Here is an 18,721-nt window from a genome sequence, read left to right on the forward strand (position 1 = left end):
CCGACTAAAAAATCATAATTTGATTAGTTACATAATAATTCAACAATAAAAGAATGAGCGAGCTTGTTTAGTGAATCGACAAATTATTTAATATACCATTATATTTATTAATATTATCTTTCTGTATAATTAAAATTATAAATAATTAAACGATTATTATATAATAATAACAAAAGAACATGGCCAGTAAAGATATAAACAGTTTTATTTTGTAATTAATAATAAATGTTATATTTGTATGTTTTTGTGTTGTAGCTTGTATAGGTATATTTGTAACCTAATCTCCGAGTACCTTTTAAAATGTTCATTTAATTTAAAATATAAACAAATATTGTATACAAAGCAGGTAGATAAAATGTGCCCCAATTACCGAACACTCCAATTGGCAACTTGTGTGTATATGTAACTATGTAAATATAATATAATTTTGTCATATTTTATTTTATGTATTAAATATTATTATTCAATAACTAGGGGAGGATTTAAATGCGAATTGCGTGTTCCAAAACATTATTTCATATACATCAAAAAACTTAAAAATAAAACTTTTATTCTGAATTTTTTTTGTTTTTAGAGTATTTTTTTAGAATTTTTAGAAATTTTTTTAAATCCCGAGTATATTTTATTAGGATGAATAAAAATTTAGAAAAAATATTAGGTATATCGGTTGCACAACAGTATAACCAACGAATTTTTTATACGCCATGGCCGTGTTGCAAGTAGAAACGATGGATATAACTGCACAAGTAATATATAGATACCATTAATTGCAATTACACTAAATATTACATTAACGTTAAAACTACAAAAAGATTTTTTTTTTTTAATCATTTTTACTTGCCATTATGTCGAAAAAATGTTTAAGGTACCTAATTTGTTTAAGGCACTATTTAAAGTTTCGTCATGTTATTATTATAATGCATTAAGTCACATTTTTCTTGTATTTTGTAAGATATTTAAATGCACACTCTACTAATAATAGCATATAGGTACATACAAACGCTATCCACAGCAAGAAGAGAAATATACATATTATATGTGTATATAGTGTATATATACGGTATATTTACCGTATAAACATACGCGGTATAAATCTGGCGAAGACCAATATTGAACATTGTTATTTATTACATTTGGTACTTAATACCAGTAATTCTTAATATAATATTTTAGCATAAATTTTTATGTTACTAATTATATTGGTTATAATATATAGTATATATAACCATCGATATAAGTGAATCTGGGTATTATTGTAAGTAAATACCTATATTTAATTATGTATGGATAGGTATAACGCGTAAAATATAAATTTGCTAACACAGTGAATATTTATCATACAGTTCTGGTGTATAATGTAGGTATAATATGTTATAACATGTTATATTATTATTACTTATTAGATAATTATAATTGTAAACATCATATTTTAAGTTAAAAAGAAGGCATTTTATCATTTACATTTTTTAAATACGAATTTTTAACTTTAAAAGGTTAGGACTTAGGTTATACAATCTAATGTGATATTGTTTAACGAATTAGATATTGAAATTTATTATTTTTATAGATAAAATATGATATGATTCTGTTATGAACATTAGTCCAAGTAGGTATAATTATACGTTTTTTATATTTTAACATATATATATGCTATATAACTATATTATAATACACCTACTTTCTTTATAAGTACCTATAAATATGTAAATATACTATATATATTATAATAATCTACAATCTACTTATTACAAAAAAATTATCATATTTGAAATCTGACTCAAGATCATTCATGTGCTGATTTATTTATATAAACTGAAAAAAGAACATACCTACTATCTTATATTATAATAGGTATATTTATACTTGAACATACAAGACTTTTTTATCACTTAAAATATAATTTATATGTAATTAAAGATTATTATTTTTACAGCATAATATATTTTTAAATTTTTTTTACACATTAAAATTTGCATAATACAAAAGTTTTCTTGTCTACTTTTATTGATGTACCTACGATCTTTATAAGGAAAGCAAGAAACTTCTAATTTAAGAAACCAAAATTTTAAGGTAGGTATTTAACAATTAATAAATACAACTTTTCATCTTGTTTGTCTTAAATTCATTTTTTTTTTTAGATTCTAAGTAGAGCGATGAACGTATTGATTTTACGATGACGTTTTTATTATTATGATTATTATTGACTTTCGTGTATCCTCTTAAAATGTAAAAATGCTTTTATTTTCAATTTTAAGAATAATGATTATTCGAATTTATAAACAATAGTTTTTTAGTAAAAAATGTACTAGATCTTTAATTTTTAAAAATACATGCAATATTTTTTTTAAATACATTTGATGTGATTTTTTTTTTTTTTTATTCAAAAACATAGGGGATTTAATAAAAGTTTTACGCATAGGTATATTATCACGAATTGTACTGAATATGTAAATTGATTTTAAGTTATGTGTTATGTAATATTTATATTACAAAACATCTCAATACGGTTTTAAGCACTAACAGTCACTATATCGTCTATATACGCGAGCTATCCCGCGCATTTTTTGCTTACTTAAGACTTGCCATATCAACATAATATAGGAGCGTGTTACACAGTACGTGGCGGCGGTGCACTAGCCATCGCCCGTGTACGTACACAAAATATTATGTTATTAGTTTATTAGCGCCGCGGTCGAGTCACGAGTGCCGACCATTCGTCTTCCGGTCGGCCGAGACGCACCGGAAACAAACAACGGGGTCGCCGCCGCCACCGCCCGACCGTCCGCCCGGGAGATTTACCGCGACGCCGGCTGCGGCAGCGGCCGCGGTGTGGAATGGTGTCGGGCCGGGCAGCCGGCCACGCCTACACGACAGCCCATTGGACGCGTGGTCGTCCCCTAGTCGGCCGCCGACGACCGTAGCGCGGCGCGCGCGCGCCGACCGGCGGACCGCGTAGACGGCGTAAAAAAAACCACCTCGCCGGTTCAGTCTGTACGCGCGCAAGCCCGTGTGTACGTTCGTCGACGCTGTCGCTGGTAAACGTTTCGCGTGCGCCGCTGTGTGTGCTGTGTCCCGCCGCCGCCGATCCTGACGCGAAAAAGAGCATGCGCGCAACCCAGGACGACAATAATAATAATAATAATACGATATAGATCGGGACCGGAGCAGGACGAGACGACGCCGAAGACGATTTTTTTCCACTTCGTCCTTATCATATTACTTTCGCTTCGTTTTTTTTTTCCGCCGCCACGGCCGTTGATATTATAAACTCAGTGCGTTTTCGGATTTCCTGCAGACCCGAAACCCGCGTCCTCGCCGCAGGCGTTACACCCTTCGCCAGAACACCGTATCAGACTTCCCCGAAGTCGTAATAACTAATAAGTTATCCGCATCATCACGTCGTATCGATCGTTGCCGCTTTCTATCGCGAGTCCACTCGTGCAGTTTACCTGTCGGCAGCGCTATACGGTGAGTTATTTATACGTATATTTTATTTTATTTATTTTGGTTTAGTCTTAATTTATAAATGTTTTGTATGATTACGTAACGTGATAGGTATACCACCTACTCGCATTGTTGTGGGAACATATTATCGGGGCAACGACGGTTGAATTTACATAATTCCAAGTAACGCCACGCGTGCGGGTTTAACCTGCGTCGTCGCGTCTCGTCTGCGAGCACTGTATTTACATTTCTATAATTAATTATTATCTAAATAATAATTAATAATAATATTATAATATGAGCGATTAATTATTATATCGTTGTAAAAATAGGTTATTGGTATAGATACTTGCGATTTTTCCTAAACAATCCGTAAATAGTCACGTCACTGCATGAGCGGGTATTGCGCGTGTGATTGTCTGTTTATGTGGCGATATTCCGATATCGCAATTGTAACGACCATAATAATAATCATACCTGCGATAGTGAGATGTAATAGTAATAATAATAATAATATATAATATTGTTATTATTCGATATGCATACGAATTGACGACGACTGCATGTCGCGAAATCGTTAACAGATTGACAATGAACTGGTTTTTTTTTTTTATAGAGTTTTTCATACACGTTAACAATGACTGCGATTTACAGCCTAGTTTCTTAAAATATATGTAATATACATATAAAATTATATTGAATATACCATTCCGTCTTAAACGTAACTTAAACCCATTTACAGTATATGGCATTAAGAATATAGTTTAATATAGTATTATCCTTTTTGTATAATAAATAATAATAATAATAATAATAATAATTTAATATAATATTATATTATATGATTATATAATGAAAGTACAAGTGTACAGAAAATATTATTATTATTTTTGTAAAACAATAATGTACAATTATTATGATGAAACAATATCTTTGCGTAATAATGAAATTTCTATTTACGTAGTTTATCATAAATCTATATATTTAATGAAAACAAATTTTGAATTCAGTATAATATCACATAATATTATAAATTCATACACATCACTCTTAAGTATTCAATATCAGTAACATCACTTTAGGTATATAAATAATATATATAATAGATGTCATCTAGACTTCAATTTTATTATTCAAAGGTTTTGGTTTAATGTTAAAAAGATAATTAACTTTACATAGATTTAATGGAAAAAATATTATTTCTTAATTTAAAGATAATAATATGTTCGTAGGTAAATAGATACAATATAATAATCAGAAACTAATAAATATTGATATTACATGATAATAATAATTGTATACATACATTGATTGAAGGAAAATTTATTTATAAACTTAAGTAACTGATTTTGTATGCAATTAATAAAAATTACTTTTTTTAAAATTTATACAAAACCTATTATATTTACATAATAATTATATAAACATATTATTATCTATCCTTAAATATGCATATTTAATAATTAAAATGTAATATGATTGATTTGTAACTATTTGCATCATATAGAAACTTTTTACAGTTAATAATATGTACTTACGAATATTGACAAAGTATTTATTAAAAATTTGAAATTTAAATTTGAATTTTTGTATATTAGGTATGTATAATATTAAATAATAAATAAAACAATTGACTTTGAAAACAAACACATATCATACTAAAAATAGCTTATGAATAATTCATTAACTTTTGATAGGAATAATAATATTATAGCTTTAAATAAGGTATAGGTACTGACGTTTTGTATTTAAATGGTACTGGTTTAAAAATATAATTTTTGCTCTTGGGATCATTTTTCAAAGATTTATAGTGTTTATATTTTAGTGAGTTTATTCTGCCAAAAATCTACACATAATTTACAAATGTATGAATTTTATTCTCTCTAGCCAACTCTGATTAATAAATAAACTTATGTCTCATAGCGTGTCTGGTAAAGAAGTCGAATTTTGTTAGATACGCACGGCTGCTGTGCCGGTTCATTATTAGTAATTTTTTTTTATACTTCGTTTAATTTATTTATCATATGTATTTATATCATACATTTTAAACACATGCGCTCTCATAAAAAATTACATCTCACTCGATAAAAATATCTACTGTATACGCCATACAAATGTTTAAGTATATAATTACAATTATTATTGTAATACAATAATAATATCTATTATCATACGTCAAGTTTCCCATGTAGTAAAATCGAAACAAAATTGTTTTAATAATATAATAAACAATAATTGTATCCAACGCGACAACCCTGCAAATGGGCCAACTGATATGTACGATAATTTCGTTTTATCTGTTACACATAAAATATGTGTTATAACATATTATAGATCTATAAAAGCGTTTCAGTAATGTAACCTAATCTTATAATATGGCACTCGCGAGAGGGGTGACAGAATGATTTTTGAATGTAAACACAGATCCGTCGTCAATCGCACGTATGCGGTTATCTCTAGAATAGATTACTGTGGTCACGTGTCAGCTTGATTTCGGCCACCTTCACATAAGTAAGTTTATTTATTTTAATTTTATAGGCACCACACACACATTTTACAATCGTACATTATCTCTCAAAAAAAAAAAAAAAACCAGTATAATATGTATAAATATTATTAAATATATGTGTTATGTACACACGATGACGACCAGACGACGACGGCGTCCACGTAAAACCGGATCCAACGAAACGATTTCCATGTTCAAATCGCGCACCACCACACACGATCAATAATAATAATAATAATATGCGCGTGCGATCACCGTTGTAGTCCATTCGTGGTGTCTCTGTATACATATTAAATACATTATAATCGTAATAATGATTAACACAGTTTAATAAAAAAATAACTATAGCGATGAATCAATTTACGTGATACAGAAAGAAAAAACTACGTGTACCCAGAGTTTTTATTCCACCGATAATAAATTTCCCTATATAGTTTGGTAATTTAGAACTAATACTAATAGAAGTTAAGACTGGACCATATATCATGTAGAAAATAATACACAATATTATTATATCAAAATACATGATTTGCATCAGAGTATACACTGGCGGTATATATAATGGGTTTTAAATGGTCGTTAAATAGAAAGAGATTTTTCGAGCGTAATATTACTTGCAAACTGCAGTGAAGATATGAGATAGATTAAACAAAAATTTATTAATATAATAAAATTTTTATATACACATTTTTGGATCAGTATCAGTAATATACGATCAAACTAATTTGCTCCTATATATATCATCAAACCATTGGAAAAGAAATTGTTCCTGCTTCTAAATCAATTCTTTCTTAACACGTGGTTTTATAATATACGCCTATCACTAGTTCTAACTAGCTTGGTTAAAATTCAATTTTTGTAAAATGAATTGAACTAGATATCTAATATATTATAAGTGTTTATGTTGTATTAGATCAATATTACATACAAATAAATTGGTAAACTAATTACTGTTTTCATTTCAATATATATTATATAATGTATAATATATAGATATAATTTTATCAGGCAGGCTATATTAGATATAAGGCATAAAATAAAAATCGCTTCATTTATGATAATACGAGTATAGTGATTTTATCGATATTTATAACTGCATTTGACGAATAACTTTTTTTTTTACATAACTTGAAGTTTACGTTACTTTATAATTTATATTATCCTTGCTTATTATACCTTCAACATTTTTTCAATATTTTTATTGTTAACAATTATAACTTAAGTTTTTACTGTTTTAAATCACAATGTATGTTTTAGATTTTTTATTCTAAGATGAATATTTTTTCTGAGGATTTCGACGAGTACGTTTATAAATAAGAGTATGATGTTACTTTGTGAGGCACCCCTGGTATCTGCAGTGCAGAGTGCTGTCCTCCGCGGGCTACTTCTACTATTAGTAGGTAATTGATATATAGGTACATATTTTTATAAATTATCGATAGTCATAGAATAAAAGTAAATTTGGATGTTCTCGGAAGCTTAAAAAATTACTTATGTTTCTTAAGGTATCGTAGTTGTCTGGTTAACGATAAAAGAAGCATCATCACCCTATACAAGACAATATATAAAACGTGTGGACGATTGCTGCAGCATCAGCAGACGTATAATATGTATTTTATGTTACAGCTATAGCCACTATACGCGTTTACGTCATAAAAATGTATACGAGTATCTATGAGTATAAATATAAAAGGTATATGTATAGATACGGTACAGCGTCGCGATCGTCTGCGCGTGCAGTATACTAATAATAATAACAACTACAACGTACATTATATTTTATTAAACGTATACGTCATAAATCGCGATCGAGATTTACAGGAATTACGCGGGATCAACGAGCAGCGGTTTGCCAATTTATAATATGCCTATAATATAATATTACGCAGAAAAACCTAAGAAAAGTATACGGACGACGACCGCGACGCGCGTGCTCCGCCGGCACAATAAATGGTCACGGGCACTGGAGACCGGATCCGCAACGGTATTTGGATCAAGGATGCGTCGCGCGTGCGCGAGTTCGTCCATAGTCGTGCAGTCTTGCAATAAATAATACTTTTTTTCGTATTCAGAATATATCTATACCTATTTCAATGAGTAGCGTAAAGTATTCGGAAATATAAAATACACTATCAAAAATTATTCGAAAATTGTTTTTTACATTTGGATTTGAAATTATCAGTTTTCTTATAGATATAACTATCTCCTCCGTGGCTTAAGAGATCACCATAACCGTGGGTGTTATCTTCATCTTACATCTGTACGATCTAACAAATTTGTGGTTAGAGATTTCGATTTTGTATAGCAACCTTTAGTATAGAGTAAATTGACTTATCATCAAATTTTAAGATGAGAACATTATTTGTATTTTCAAGTGAGAATTTTTAAACTTTAATATTTTACCTACTCTTACTTGCTTAAAAATTATTATATCATAAAAAAATCATGTAAAAACGCAGATATTAGTCTTACCTTTAATAGTTTGATTATTGGTCAATTAACTTTATTATTAAAGGTTACTACAAGAAATTGAAATCGTTAAACGTGCATTTGCTATGTCGTACGTTTCATAATAAATCATGTTAAAATATCAACGGATTCTTTATTGACTTATGCTCTCTTAAACAAAATAATATTTGATTTTCTTTGGTCGTCGAAGTGTCTAAAGGCACTGAGTGCCTTGATTGTTCTCTTTGTTTGGGCGACGAGGAAAATGATAAGCGTTTAACTGCGAGCAACAGCTTATAATAAGATAGGTATGTATTCTAAAAAAATAACATAGGTTCAAAGGGCAAAAACAGTATAACACGCGTTCGATAACCTATTTACTATAATATTGATATTCGATTATACTTAATATTATATTATAATGTGTAGAAGATTTAACGGTGTGAAATGTGTTATAAATTATTATGTATAAATAAACGCTATATGCGGCAGATAGCAGTTGATTGCAGACCATTGTACACATATATTATTATCTAGACTTATGATATATTATTATTATGATTTGTTTCAACCAACTGCTGTACTTATTTCTACATTATTGCTAATATAGCGTATTATGATTATATATTTGGGGCACAAGTGTGTACCTTTCAATATTTTGCTATGATACTCCCAAAGTTGAAATTCTTATTGCGTATAAAAAGGTACTAACATCAATATTTAGGTTTAGTAAAACCGAGATATTTTATAATGTAAATTATTTTTATACATGCGAGTACAGTTTTATTTTTTTTAGTGTTTCCTTGTTTTTTTTATTTATGGAGAATGAAACTAGTCGTCGAGTAAAACGTAAAATAATATGTATAGGTAGGTAAGAAGTCGTTAAAATATCCTCTCGTGATGCCTACCGGAAAAAACCCGACCTTTATGTCGGAGGACAAAAAAAAAATAAAACCGATAAAAACGAGTTGCGTCTTCGTTGTTGCTGTATAATATAGAATATTATTATTATTAGATATACATATGTTGGTATTTATACACGTGCGCGTCTGTTGCAGCGACACACGTTGCAAGGTGTGAACACCTCTAAAACTAGTTATTTGTCGTAGAAAACCCGCGGGAGTAACTTACAGGTGCATTTCTTGCAGTAAATATGCCGATAAAATAATATTAATAATAATATGACATTAAATAACTATATTTGTTGGCGTACTCGGAAAACAGATTTGTAGTACGTATATTCCGGACCTATACGTAACATGTTTAAAATTTCCTTTTTATAACAGTACAAATCAGATATTGTCACTTGTTTGTTTGGATTAAATCTATATTTTTATTCATTTAATTATTTACCAATAACGCATTGTGAAAAAAAAAAGTTAACTTTTTTGATAATAAAATAATATACCTATAGGTATATATTATTATATGATTAATCAAAGATTACATCTCGCAGTACACATAAAACACTGAAAAATTTTAATAAACTTAAATAATATACCTATTATAATAAATATATTTTCATTGAATTTGTAAACTAAAGTGTAAGACGATTGCAAGCAGTGATTTTCTGTTTTTGTCTAATACAAGCATAGATTTAAATTCGTCGTCAAGTCTATTTGAAATCGACTTTCCCGCATTTTTGATTTCAGGTCCTAAAATCCTAAAAACGTTATATTAAAAAAAGAGTTATTAAACATTGACATATTTCAATTATTGGAGAGAAGTTAAAATCAAAAATTTGGTAAAGTTGATCTCAAGAAGACTTGACGCAAAGTTCAAATCTGTTTTTACAGTTTTTATTACTTAATTTTATCAATCGGTACATTGGAAATAGAACACGTCTATAATCCCGTGTATTAGACAATGAAAGAAAATCATCGCTTCTAATCTCTTTTATGGCGATGAATTTTAATATAAATTAAAATAAAAAAAAAAAAATAAGTATAAGTAATAAAACTAATTATATTCCACAGTTAATCTTGTTATGAATTGATATTAATAACTATAAAATATATTTTAAATTATTATTTTCATTTTATTGATTATTGACGTTTCAGTAATGGTATTGACAAATTCAATGAATATTATTCATTGATAAATATTAAAAATATAGCTAATTCGTTTTAGTACAGATATGCGTGTATTTGTTAGATTTTTAAAGTATAGAAATTTGCGGCTTCCCATTAATAACTTAAAATTTTAAAAAGTTTTAAGATTTGTGCAACATTTTTGACGTAAAGTTTGGTCACTCGTATCGTATTATTGTAATTTTAGTTTACTAACGTAAAAAATAAATAAAATGCAACGAAACCGAAAAGGTATTTTAGAAAACCCATTTAGAGCGTGGTTACGGCTAGTTAAACTATATAAACTCGTCAAGTTTGAAAATTGGTTCAGTATTTTTTTATTTCCCCTGTCCGTTAATATTTTCCTTATACGTGGGCACACGGAAAGCCGTGTACGTGTGTGTGAAATTAACGTTCGGAACTACGAACGCATTAATAGGTATGTTATTAAAAGTATATATACATATACTTGGGTATACGATCGCGGTTTTCGTATTATTATTATTATACTCGTATTTATGTAACAAGGGTTTAGAATTACCGCTGGAATAGTTTCTGCGCAAATAGAATGTATTATTTTTTATTATATCTTTTCAGTAGTTCACACATTACATATTATTGTGTATACGATTTCGCTCGAATTCAATTTAATATTTATTCGCATTTTTCGCTCTCCCACATCACCCGTGAGCATTGTAATGATAATAATAATAATAATAATAATAGTAATAGTAATAATAACCATGTGACGCGACGGTAGAAGAACCGGGCGGAAGAAAAAAAAACCTCAAAACAAACAACATAATTATACACATTATACTATTTAGGTATTCACTAGGCAGAAGATAAGTAGGTACACATACGGTATAAAAATTAATCGTTTGATACAAGTAGTCGGAAGACGAACGCGGAAAATAAACCGTATATATACCTACTACATGTAATATAATATTATATACAATGTTTTTTTTTAATCGTAAATATAGTTGAAAATAGAAGAAAATGAATAATAATAATAATAATTTTTTTATTTGTCTAACAGCAACCATTAATTTAGAAGTTTTACTTACACAGTTGTATTATATAATTTACAAGTTATTTTATATTTATATTATAAAATATGTTTAACTTAAAATAAGTTGTACCTATATCAATAGTATAAAGTATGTTTATTAGGTATTAAAATTTCTAGAATATTATATTTTAAAGCATTGTCTGATTTACGATAAACAATCACTCTCTCTGTATACATTTATAGGTGCCAATGTATGTTTAAAATTGAACTAAAAAAATATAATTTTAAATAATTCTTTTTTTACTAATTCTGTTTATTTTCCCATGTCTTTGCTAGTGTTTAATTTGTTGCTTTACTGACATAATCGCTAAAACTATAGGTTATAGGTACAGTGACTTCGAAGTATACAAAAATATCGTTGATTAACACGGCCGTGAGATTAAAATCTTAAATTAGTTTCTTTATTTTTAGTTCATAATTTTTTTTATGCTTACTGCGTGTTTGTGTTTAAAATGTTGTTGGTTACCAAATATTCTCTAAACCTAAAACAGCACTAAGAACTTTGATATCTTAGGTCAAGATGAATCATAGTATTTTTGTCAATAAATTTAGTATAACACCACAACAATACGTGAATAATGAGATAATGAGAATACGTTGAAGTTTGAGCCCCATCATATACATATATTATACATTATCATTATACTAATAGTTAAATAGATACAGATACACGGTCACTATGTCTCGTCACATTCAATTTATTATACATTTGTTCTTTTGTTATGCAATTCGCAAATGTTTTTTGGTTTCATTGATTACCTGTTTTCAAAAACAAAATATTAGATACTCGTATGTTTGTAAAAATTTTTATTTACTCAATTTATCAAATTTACGGATCGTATTATTTGTATACATAATCTTTATTGTAATAGAGACAGTATATAAAGTATGATGGCAGGGAGGAGCATTTGTAAATATTTTACTATTCTGCAAATTTATTAAATTCAAATGCTTAAAGTTTTAAGTGATAGTTTTTTTTAAAATATTTTATAATTATTGGCTTGATATTTTTTTAAATTTATTTCATGTATACAAGTGGTAAAAAAAAATATTTGTTAAAATAAAAATAAAAAGTTTATAACGTTTTTAAATGTCATTTAAAAAAAAATTTAAGTTACTCTCGGGAGGAATTTTTGGATTTACAGATTCAACTCACACCGGTTCATTATATTCAATGAAAAGAAAAAAAGGTTTCGCTTTATACACATACAATAATAATATCACAGTAGAAATGAAATTTCATTTATTCTGTGATAATAATAATATAATGTAAGTCGAGGGCGTGGCGAGTGTTGAATATATATAATATAAGCTAGCATTATATTATAAAGTCGACGACACGTCGATAGTATTTTCGCGTCGATTTATTAGCTATCCGACCGTGACAAATCCCCCGATCGTGATCTGCAGGCCCGATAAAACTCATGCACAGCGTGTCTGATGCGATCATTTCGATATGGCAGTCTGACTCGGCAGTGGTGTACCGACGTATAATAACCACAGCGTTTCGGTATTTGCCGCACATTTTAGCATTTATTTTCATGTACGTACATTATATGTATATATATAGTAACGATGTATATTGTATATAGGTACTTCATTTTAAACACCGGCGAACGGTACGCTACGATTGACGACGATCGATTAGACACACGAAGAATAGATGTAGGTATATAGAGTTCTGTTTTTACGCCCAAGTTTGATTTACCATTGTTAACAATGATCCAATAAATATAGTAACTATACAGACGAACTGCAGTTGCCGATAAAAAAATAAAATAAAATATATATTGCGACCAAGAGACAGACGATTTGTGTGCGTAGTTATAATTATAATTATAATAGGTGGTTTTTTTTATAGTAAATAAGTATAGGTAGGTATGTATATTATTTTGTTCGCTGTGAAAACGCGTCACCGCTGTAGTGTCAAAAAAAATAATCACGATAGTTTAATGTGGTGGAAATGTAAAATGATTTGTTGAGATTGATGTCTTAATGTTAGTATTGTATTCAATACAGACCATAATTGTTATTTATTGATATTATTTGCGTATAAACTTACGTAGACTTAAAAATATTATATAATCTGAATTTATCTACGATTTTTTTAAAAGAAAACAAGTTGGTTGGAAGAAAATACTCGCTTTTATTTGGTATCTGAGACCTGAGTGATATTGTAATGAATGTGTTTTTTATTTAAAATTATTATTAATGCATATTATTAAGGCGTAATAATATCATCTACCGCGTATTTCATATATTAATATTATAATTGATTTAATTATAATACTGTAGTGAGATAACAGTAATAATATATATGGTTTCATATCCCTTTAAAGTTGTAGTACTCTACACTTATAATAATATTATATAATATATAATTCGTTTATGTACGTAGTCATATTTATGCTTATTGCAATAATTTGATTAGGATTTCTGAACAATCAGGTTCGTCAAACTTTCAACAATATTATAATTTATAGTATCTGTAGGTTATATTATAGTATAACAATTTATTAACATAATATTATATTGCATAAAATATGCCTTCAAATATTGGAATATAGTTATAAGGACCTCAGGATTATAGACTATAATTCTTACTTCATAACAAAAAAATAATAATGAATATACTTGGATACACATGGCCGGATTAATGCTTAAGTGAAATAGAAATAAGTAATAACTCACGGAAAGAAAAATTTAGTCCAAAAATTATTTTTATGTAGGTAATACCTTTATTTATCTAATGTTATTAAAGATAATAATTATGCAGTTAATTCAATAGGATCGTCAGCTCTGTATCGTCAACCTGTGTTGTCATCGTACATCAATTATACTGAAGTAACAGTAATAGAATGATTATAGTGTTGATGCGTATAGGTACTTATATCCTAATAATCTAATAATCCGATTTTGTGCATATAAATTTAAATTTTTTACAATATCTGAAAACTAATATTTTTACGCCGATATATTAAATAATTTAAATCATAAACACATCTCGGAATATAATTATGATAATTGATGATGACTATATATATCGACTGTAATGTAAAATATATGTCATCTCCAGATAATCTTCGAAAGTAGTAGTAACATTTATATTATAATATTAGGTATTATAATGCAGTTTTACTAAGCATATAATAATATGTTATCGAAACCGAATAGACATATTTTTTTTTTTTTTACACGCTTGCGTCTAAACAAGATCTACAACGAAAAAACGTATTATTTTTTGTTTTGCCGACCGCCGGTATTGAAAACCTGGTTATCGTATATGCATATCACATATAGTAATATTTAATAATAATATAATGTATACAATAATCAATAGTCCGGAAAGAGAGTGTTGCCTTTAGATTAAAGGTATATGGTCTTAAACCGTTGCCGATGATAACCTCCGGGTGTTTTGCGGTTATCTCTTGGACTGCGCTCTCGCTGCCACCGCACCCGTTGACCTTTTTATACGGCTCTATCGCGCAATCATCTTCTGCTCCGTTTTTGTTATCCTCTATTACAGCACGCATAAGTATGGTATATAACTTCCAATAAACAACGCGTACTGAACGTGTTATCTATTAAACGTTAGCCCGGATATACATTTATTATAAAATATTATTACTATATCATATTTGCTTTACAACCTTATCATTATCATCATTTATTATTAGTCTTATCAAAAGTAGATTTTGGATTTTTTTCACTTATCACAATCGTTATTTACATGTTATACGTGCTACCGTTTCTATCTATGAAAATGTCTAAATCCTGGCTCCTTTGTTACAGTGTTACAGTAGTCCGAGCCACTTCTACTCCAGCAGCAGCAGAATCTTCGTCGATGACACCCTCGCCTTCGCTACCGAAAGACTTTAACTAGAGACACGCAATTGTTGCACGCGAATCACTTGTACAACGCGTCGCATTGGCAGCCCTGATGGGCGTGTTTGAAGACCTGGCCAATCAGAAACCCGGAATGCATTGGGTGAGTACATGGTCATCGGTGGATTTTACGTTAGGGACATACGCCAAATATTCGTAAACACATAATGTGATAAGGTACAGCGCGTGATGTGATCGAGTGGATGTGAAAGTCCAAAGTCTTAAGGTTTAGGCCCTGTCCGAATTCAGATATGTATCTCGATCACGACTTTTGTTTTTATATCAGTTATACTACAGCTATAGCTGCTATGTGGGTTTGAAAATATTCTGTTTATGCCCTTACCGTAGTAAGGGAGAGCTGTAGATAAGAAGGTATGCGGTCGAGTATAATCCAACGTGTTGTTATTATACGTAGCAAGAACGTACGTGGACGAACGGTATACGGTATAAACCCCTGGGATCGGCAAAAATCAACAGTCATAAAAATTAAACAAATACCTACGGGTGCTACAGAATAGGTCAGAATTCTCGGATTGATCAATACCAGTGAGGTGCTTCAGGTACTTACAATCCGATTAGATACAAAATAATACATTTTTGTTTGTGACGGAGAGGGCTGTGTGAGCATGTGATCGCGCACTGATGTATAATTCCGAGAGGTATTCGTATTAAGACTTGAAAATATTATTTCGTATATTGATAAAAATCATCGACGCACGATCATTGATTTCCCGAATGGTTTCGATCGCCGAAACACGGAGACCGGCACAAGCGATGCAGTATATATTATATATATAATAAACTGCCCCAGTGCAGTATTTGTATTTATAGTTATACTTGCATTGTATACATTATTAAAATATGGTATAACGTAGGTGTCGTGTTGGGTTCGCATATTGTCCGAATTTACCAATTATTCAAATCCCCCACCGTATTATTATCATTACATTGTGTCGACGACCGCTGCCAAACAATATTATATATGAATGCAACAACATAATAATATAGATGTATGTAAGAAGCAGTGCGTATTGTGCGCGTGTGGTGAACGAGAGAGAGGTGAAAAAAACAGTTCAATGTTCGCGCTAAACAGACCGAGATAATGCGATTTTGTGGTTTCCGTAATCCTCTTGTTGTTCGAAATTCGAGTGGCCGTGCAGTACACCCTCTGGTGGTGGTGGGGGCTGAAATACATTTTTCAAGCCATAGTAGGTATATGATATATCATACCGAATATATAGGTCGATTTTCTTGTCTTGTTCGAAATCTTCGAAACGACAATTAATATTTTTGTATAATATATTATTGTGTTTTGTACATATTTACCTTGTGTCATGTGTAGGTGCTCGTGGTAAAAATGATCGAAAAAAAAAAGAAAAAACGTGACCGTAGTATTTAAAACCGGCGTAAAGGAAGGTATAAGTTTGTGTGGTGATTATGAGGGGGAGGGGAGGGCGCCGGTCAAAAGAGGAGAGGTAGAAGTCTCGAACGTACGCGTACAACAATATTATGCATCTGTTAAAAACGTACGCACCGAGAAAAGCTGCTCGTCATCGTCAACGCGGCCTAGTCGATATTTTAATAACAACAACAACAACAGCAACGGACTTTTCAAACTGCAACGGTGTCGAACGGCTCTGGCGGCGGACAAAAGGCACGACCGAAATAAACGCAATAATAAAATAATATAATAGTAACAATAATAATACGAAAAAGAGAAAAGACGCTCGCGCGTTGCAATTCTCACCGCGGCAGTCGTCCAAATTACTGTGTATAATATTATGCAGCGCGTGTGTATAATATATAGTCAGCGCCATGTGTCCGTTGTGTTATTATTGTGTGTACACCGTCGGAGAGTTATTAATGATTGGATATCTCTACGGCGATATTATGCGTTGTGTGTACAGTAAATAATAATATAATGTGTATGGTTTGTCGGCCACTAGAGTCGGCGGACGACAATGCAATACGAATAATAATAATAATAACCTTATAATATTGTCGAACGTATGTGAGATAGTGCGTAGGTACTAAAACACAATATAATAATAATATGAATATACCATGTATTATTATCTATGGTAAGTCATTGTGAGCTGCTGCACGACGACTTACGTTCGTATAAATAATAAATATTATAAAATATTATCGTGCACAGGGTGATTCACCGAGCATGCTCGTCCGTTCTATCTCTTTCGGTATTGTACCCAATTATTCGAAATATGATTTTTCAAATTTTTTAGATAATATGCTTTACAATCATGTTTTCAAATCTTCGAAATTTGTTGTATAGGTAATTATAAAGAGCGGTGATGCAGACTTCTGTTTTCAAATTAAAACTCTCTCTTTTTTAATGTATACGATTTAAATATTAACGTTTCAAAATCAAAATATGTTTTCGAGTTATTTCAATTTATGTACTATGGATAATTCGTAATTGATTATAGATCTTTTAAAATATAAGGGCTATTTATTTGAAATAGTTTTGTAAAACCATTTTTTATAGGACTTTTATATTTATTATTAATTACTAGGCACAATATTACTAGTTCAAATTTTAAAATAAATATGCATTACTCTTTTTTTAAAAAAATTATTCACTCAATAACTTTTTTAAAAAGGATGTACTTTTTTAGAGAATAAAAGTTTATATCACTCACTCAACATTCCTTAAGTAGTAATTTTAAATACTTGAAATTATCGTCTATGATTATATTTAAAAATTTTAAAAATTTAATTTGAATACTTGAAAAATTTGAAAGAGCTTGCTTGGCAAATCATCCTGTGTATAATATTTTTATTACATTTTTCAATTCGGATTGCTGCTGGCAGTTGTTTATTACTCAATTGGATCTTCGACGAATATATTTTAAAATTCTTTGCACGATATTCTCCAGTCTATAAAATTTTAGCATCAGAGGGTTTTACTGCATTGTCATAATTTTATATACTTCTTATGTCTTCACTATTTGCAGATCACCCCGCGTTTTCTCAGGACGAAAATAAAGAAATGATAAACCGACTTTAAAAATAATAATGATCACAGAATATACGGAGTGGTGTTTATTATTATTATTATTTACGTATTATTATTTTATTAGTTCGACGATTGCCATGCGTGTGGGTGGGGATGAGGGGTTACAGATGACCGCCGTCGTGTATTATTTTATTTATTTTTATTTTTATTTTTTTTTTGATTTGTCATTTCAACAAGGACAAACCCTATGAGCGCCTGACATCTGTCCTTACCCTATTTGACCCGGTGGCAGTGGAATAATAATAATAAAAAAA

General features: G+C 29.8%; 1 protein-coding gene across 2 annotated transcripts in view; it reads left to right on the forward strand.

Annotated features, from left to right (window-relative positions):
• Positions 1 to 2,953: 2,953 nt before the first annotated feature.
• Positions 2,954 to 18,721, forward strand: part of LOC112598739 (protein apterous-like) — a 54,999-nt gene continuing 39,231 nt past the window's right edge. The window contains exons 1-2 of one of the 2 annotated variants that reach the window (XM_025345322.1): positions 2,954 to 3,468; positions 15,338 to 15,533. In XM_025345322.1, the coding sequence (XP_025201107.1) occupies positions 15,486 to 15,533 (48 nt within the window). In that variant the 5' untranslated portion in view covers positions 2,954 to 3,468; positions 15,338 to 15,485. The remainder of the gene's footprint in view (positions 3,469 to 15,337; positions 15,534 to 18,721) is intronic. The other variant, XM_025345323.1, reaches the window with a different exon arrangement.

The sequence above is a fragment of the Melanaphis sacchari genome, unplaced genomic scaffold (assembly GCF_002803265.2).
Source record: "Melanaphis sacchari strain LSU unplaced genomic scaffold, SCAv2.0 Contig4_pilon_pilon, whole genome shotgun sequence".
NCBI classification, from domain to species: Eukaryota; Metazoa; Arthropoda; class Insecta; order Hemiptera; family Aphididae; genus Melanaphis; species Melanaphis sacchari.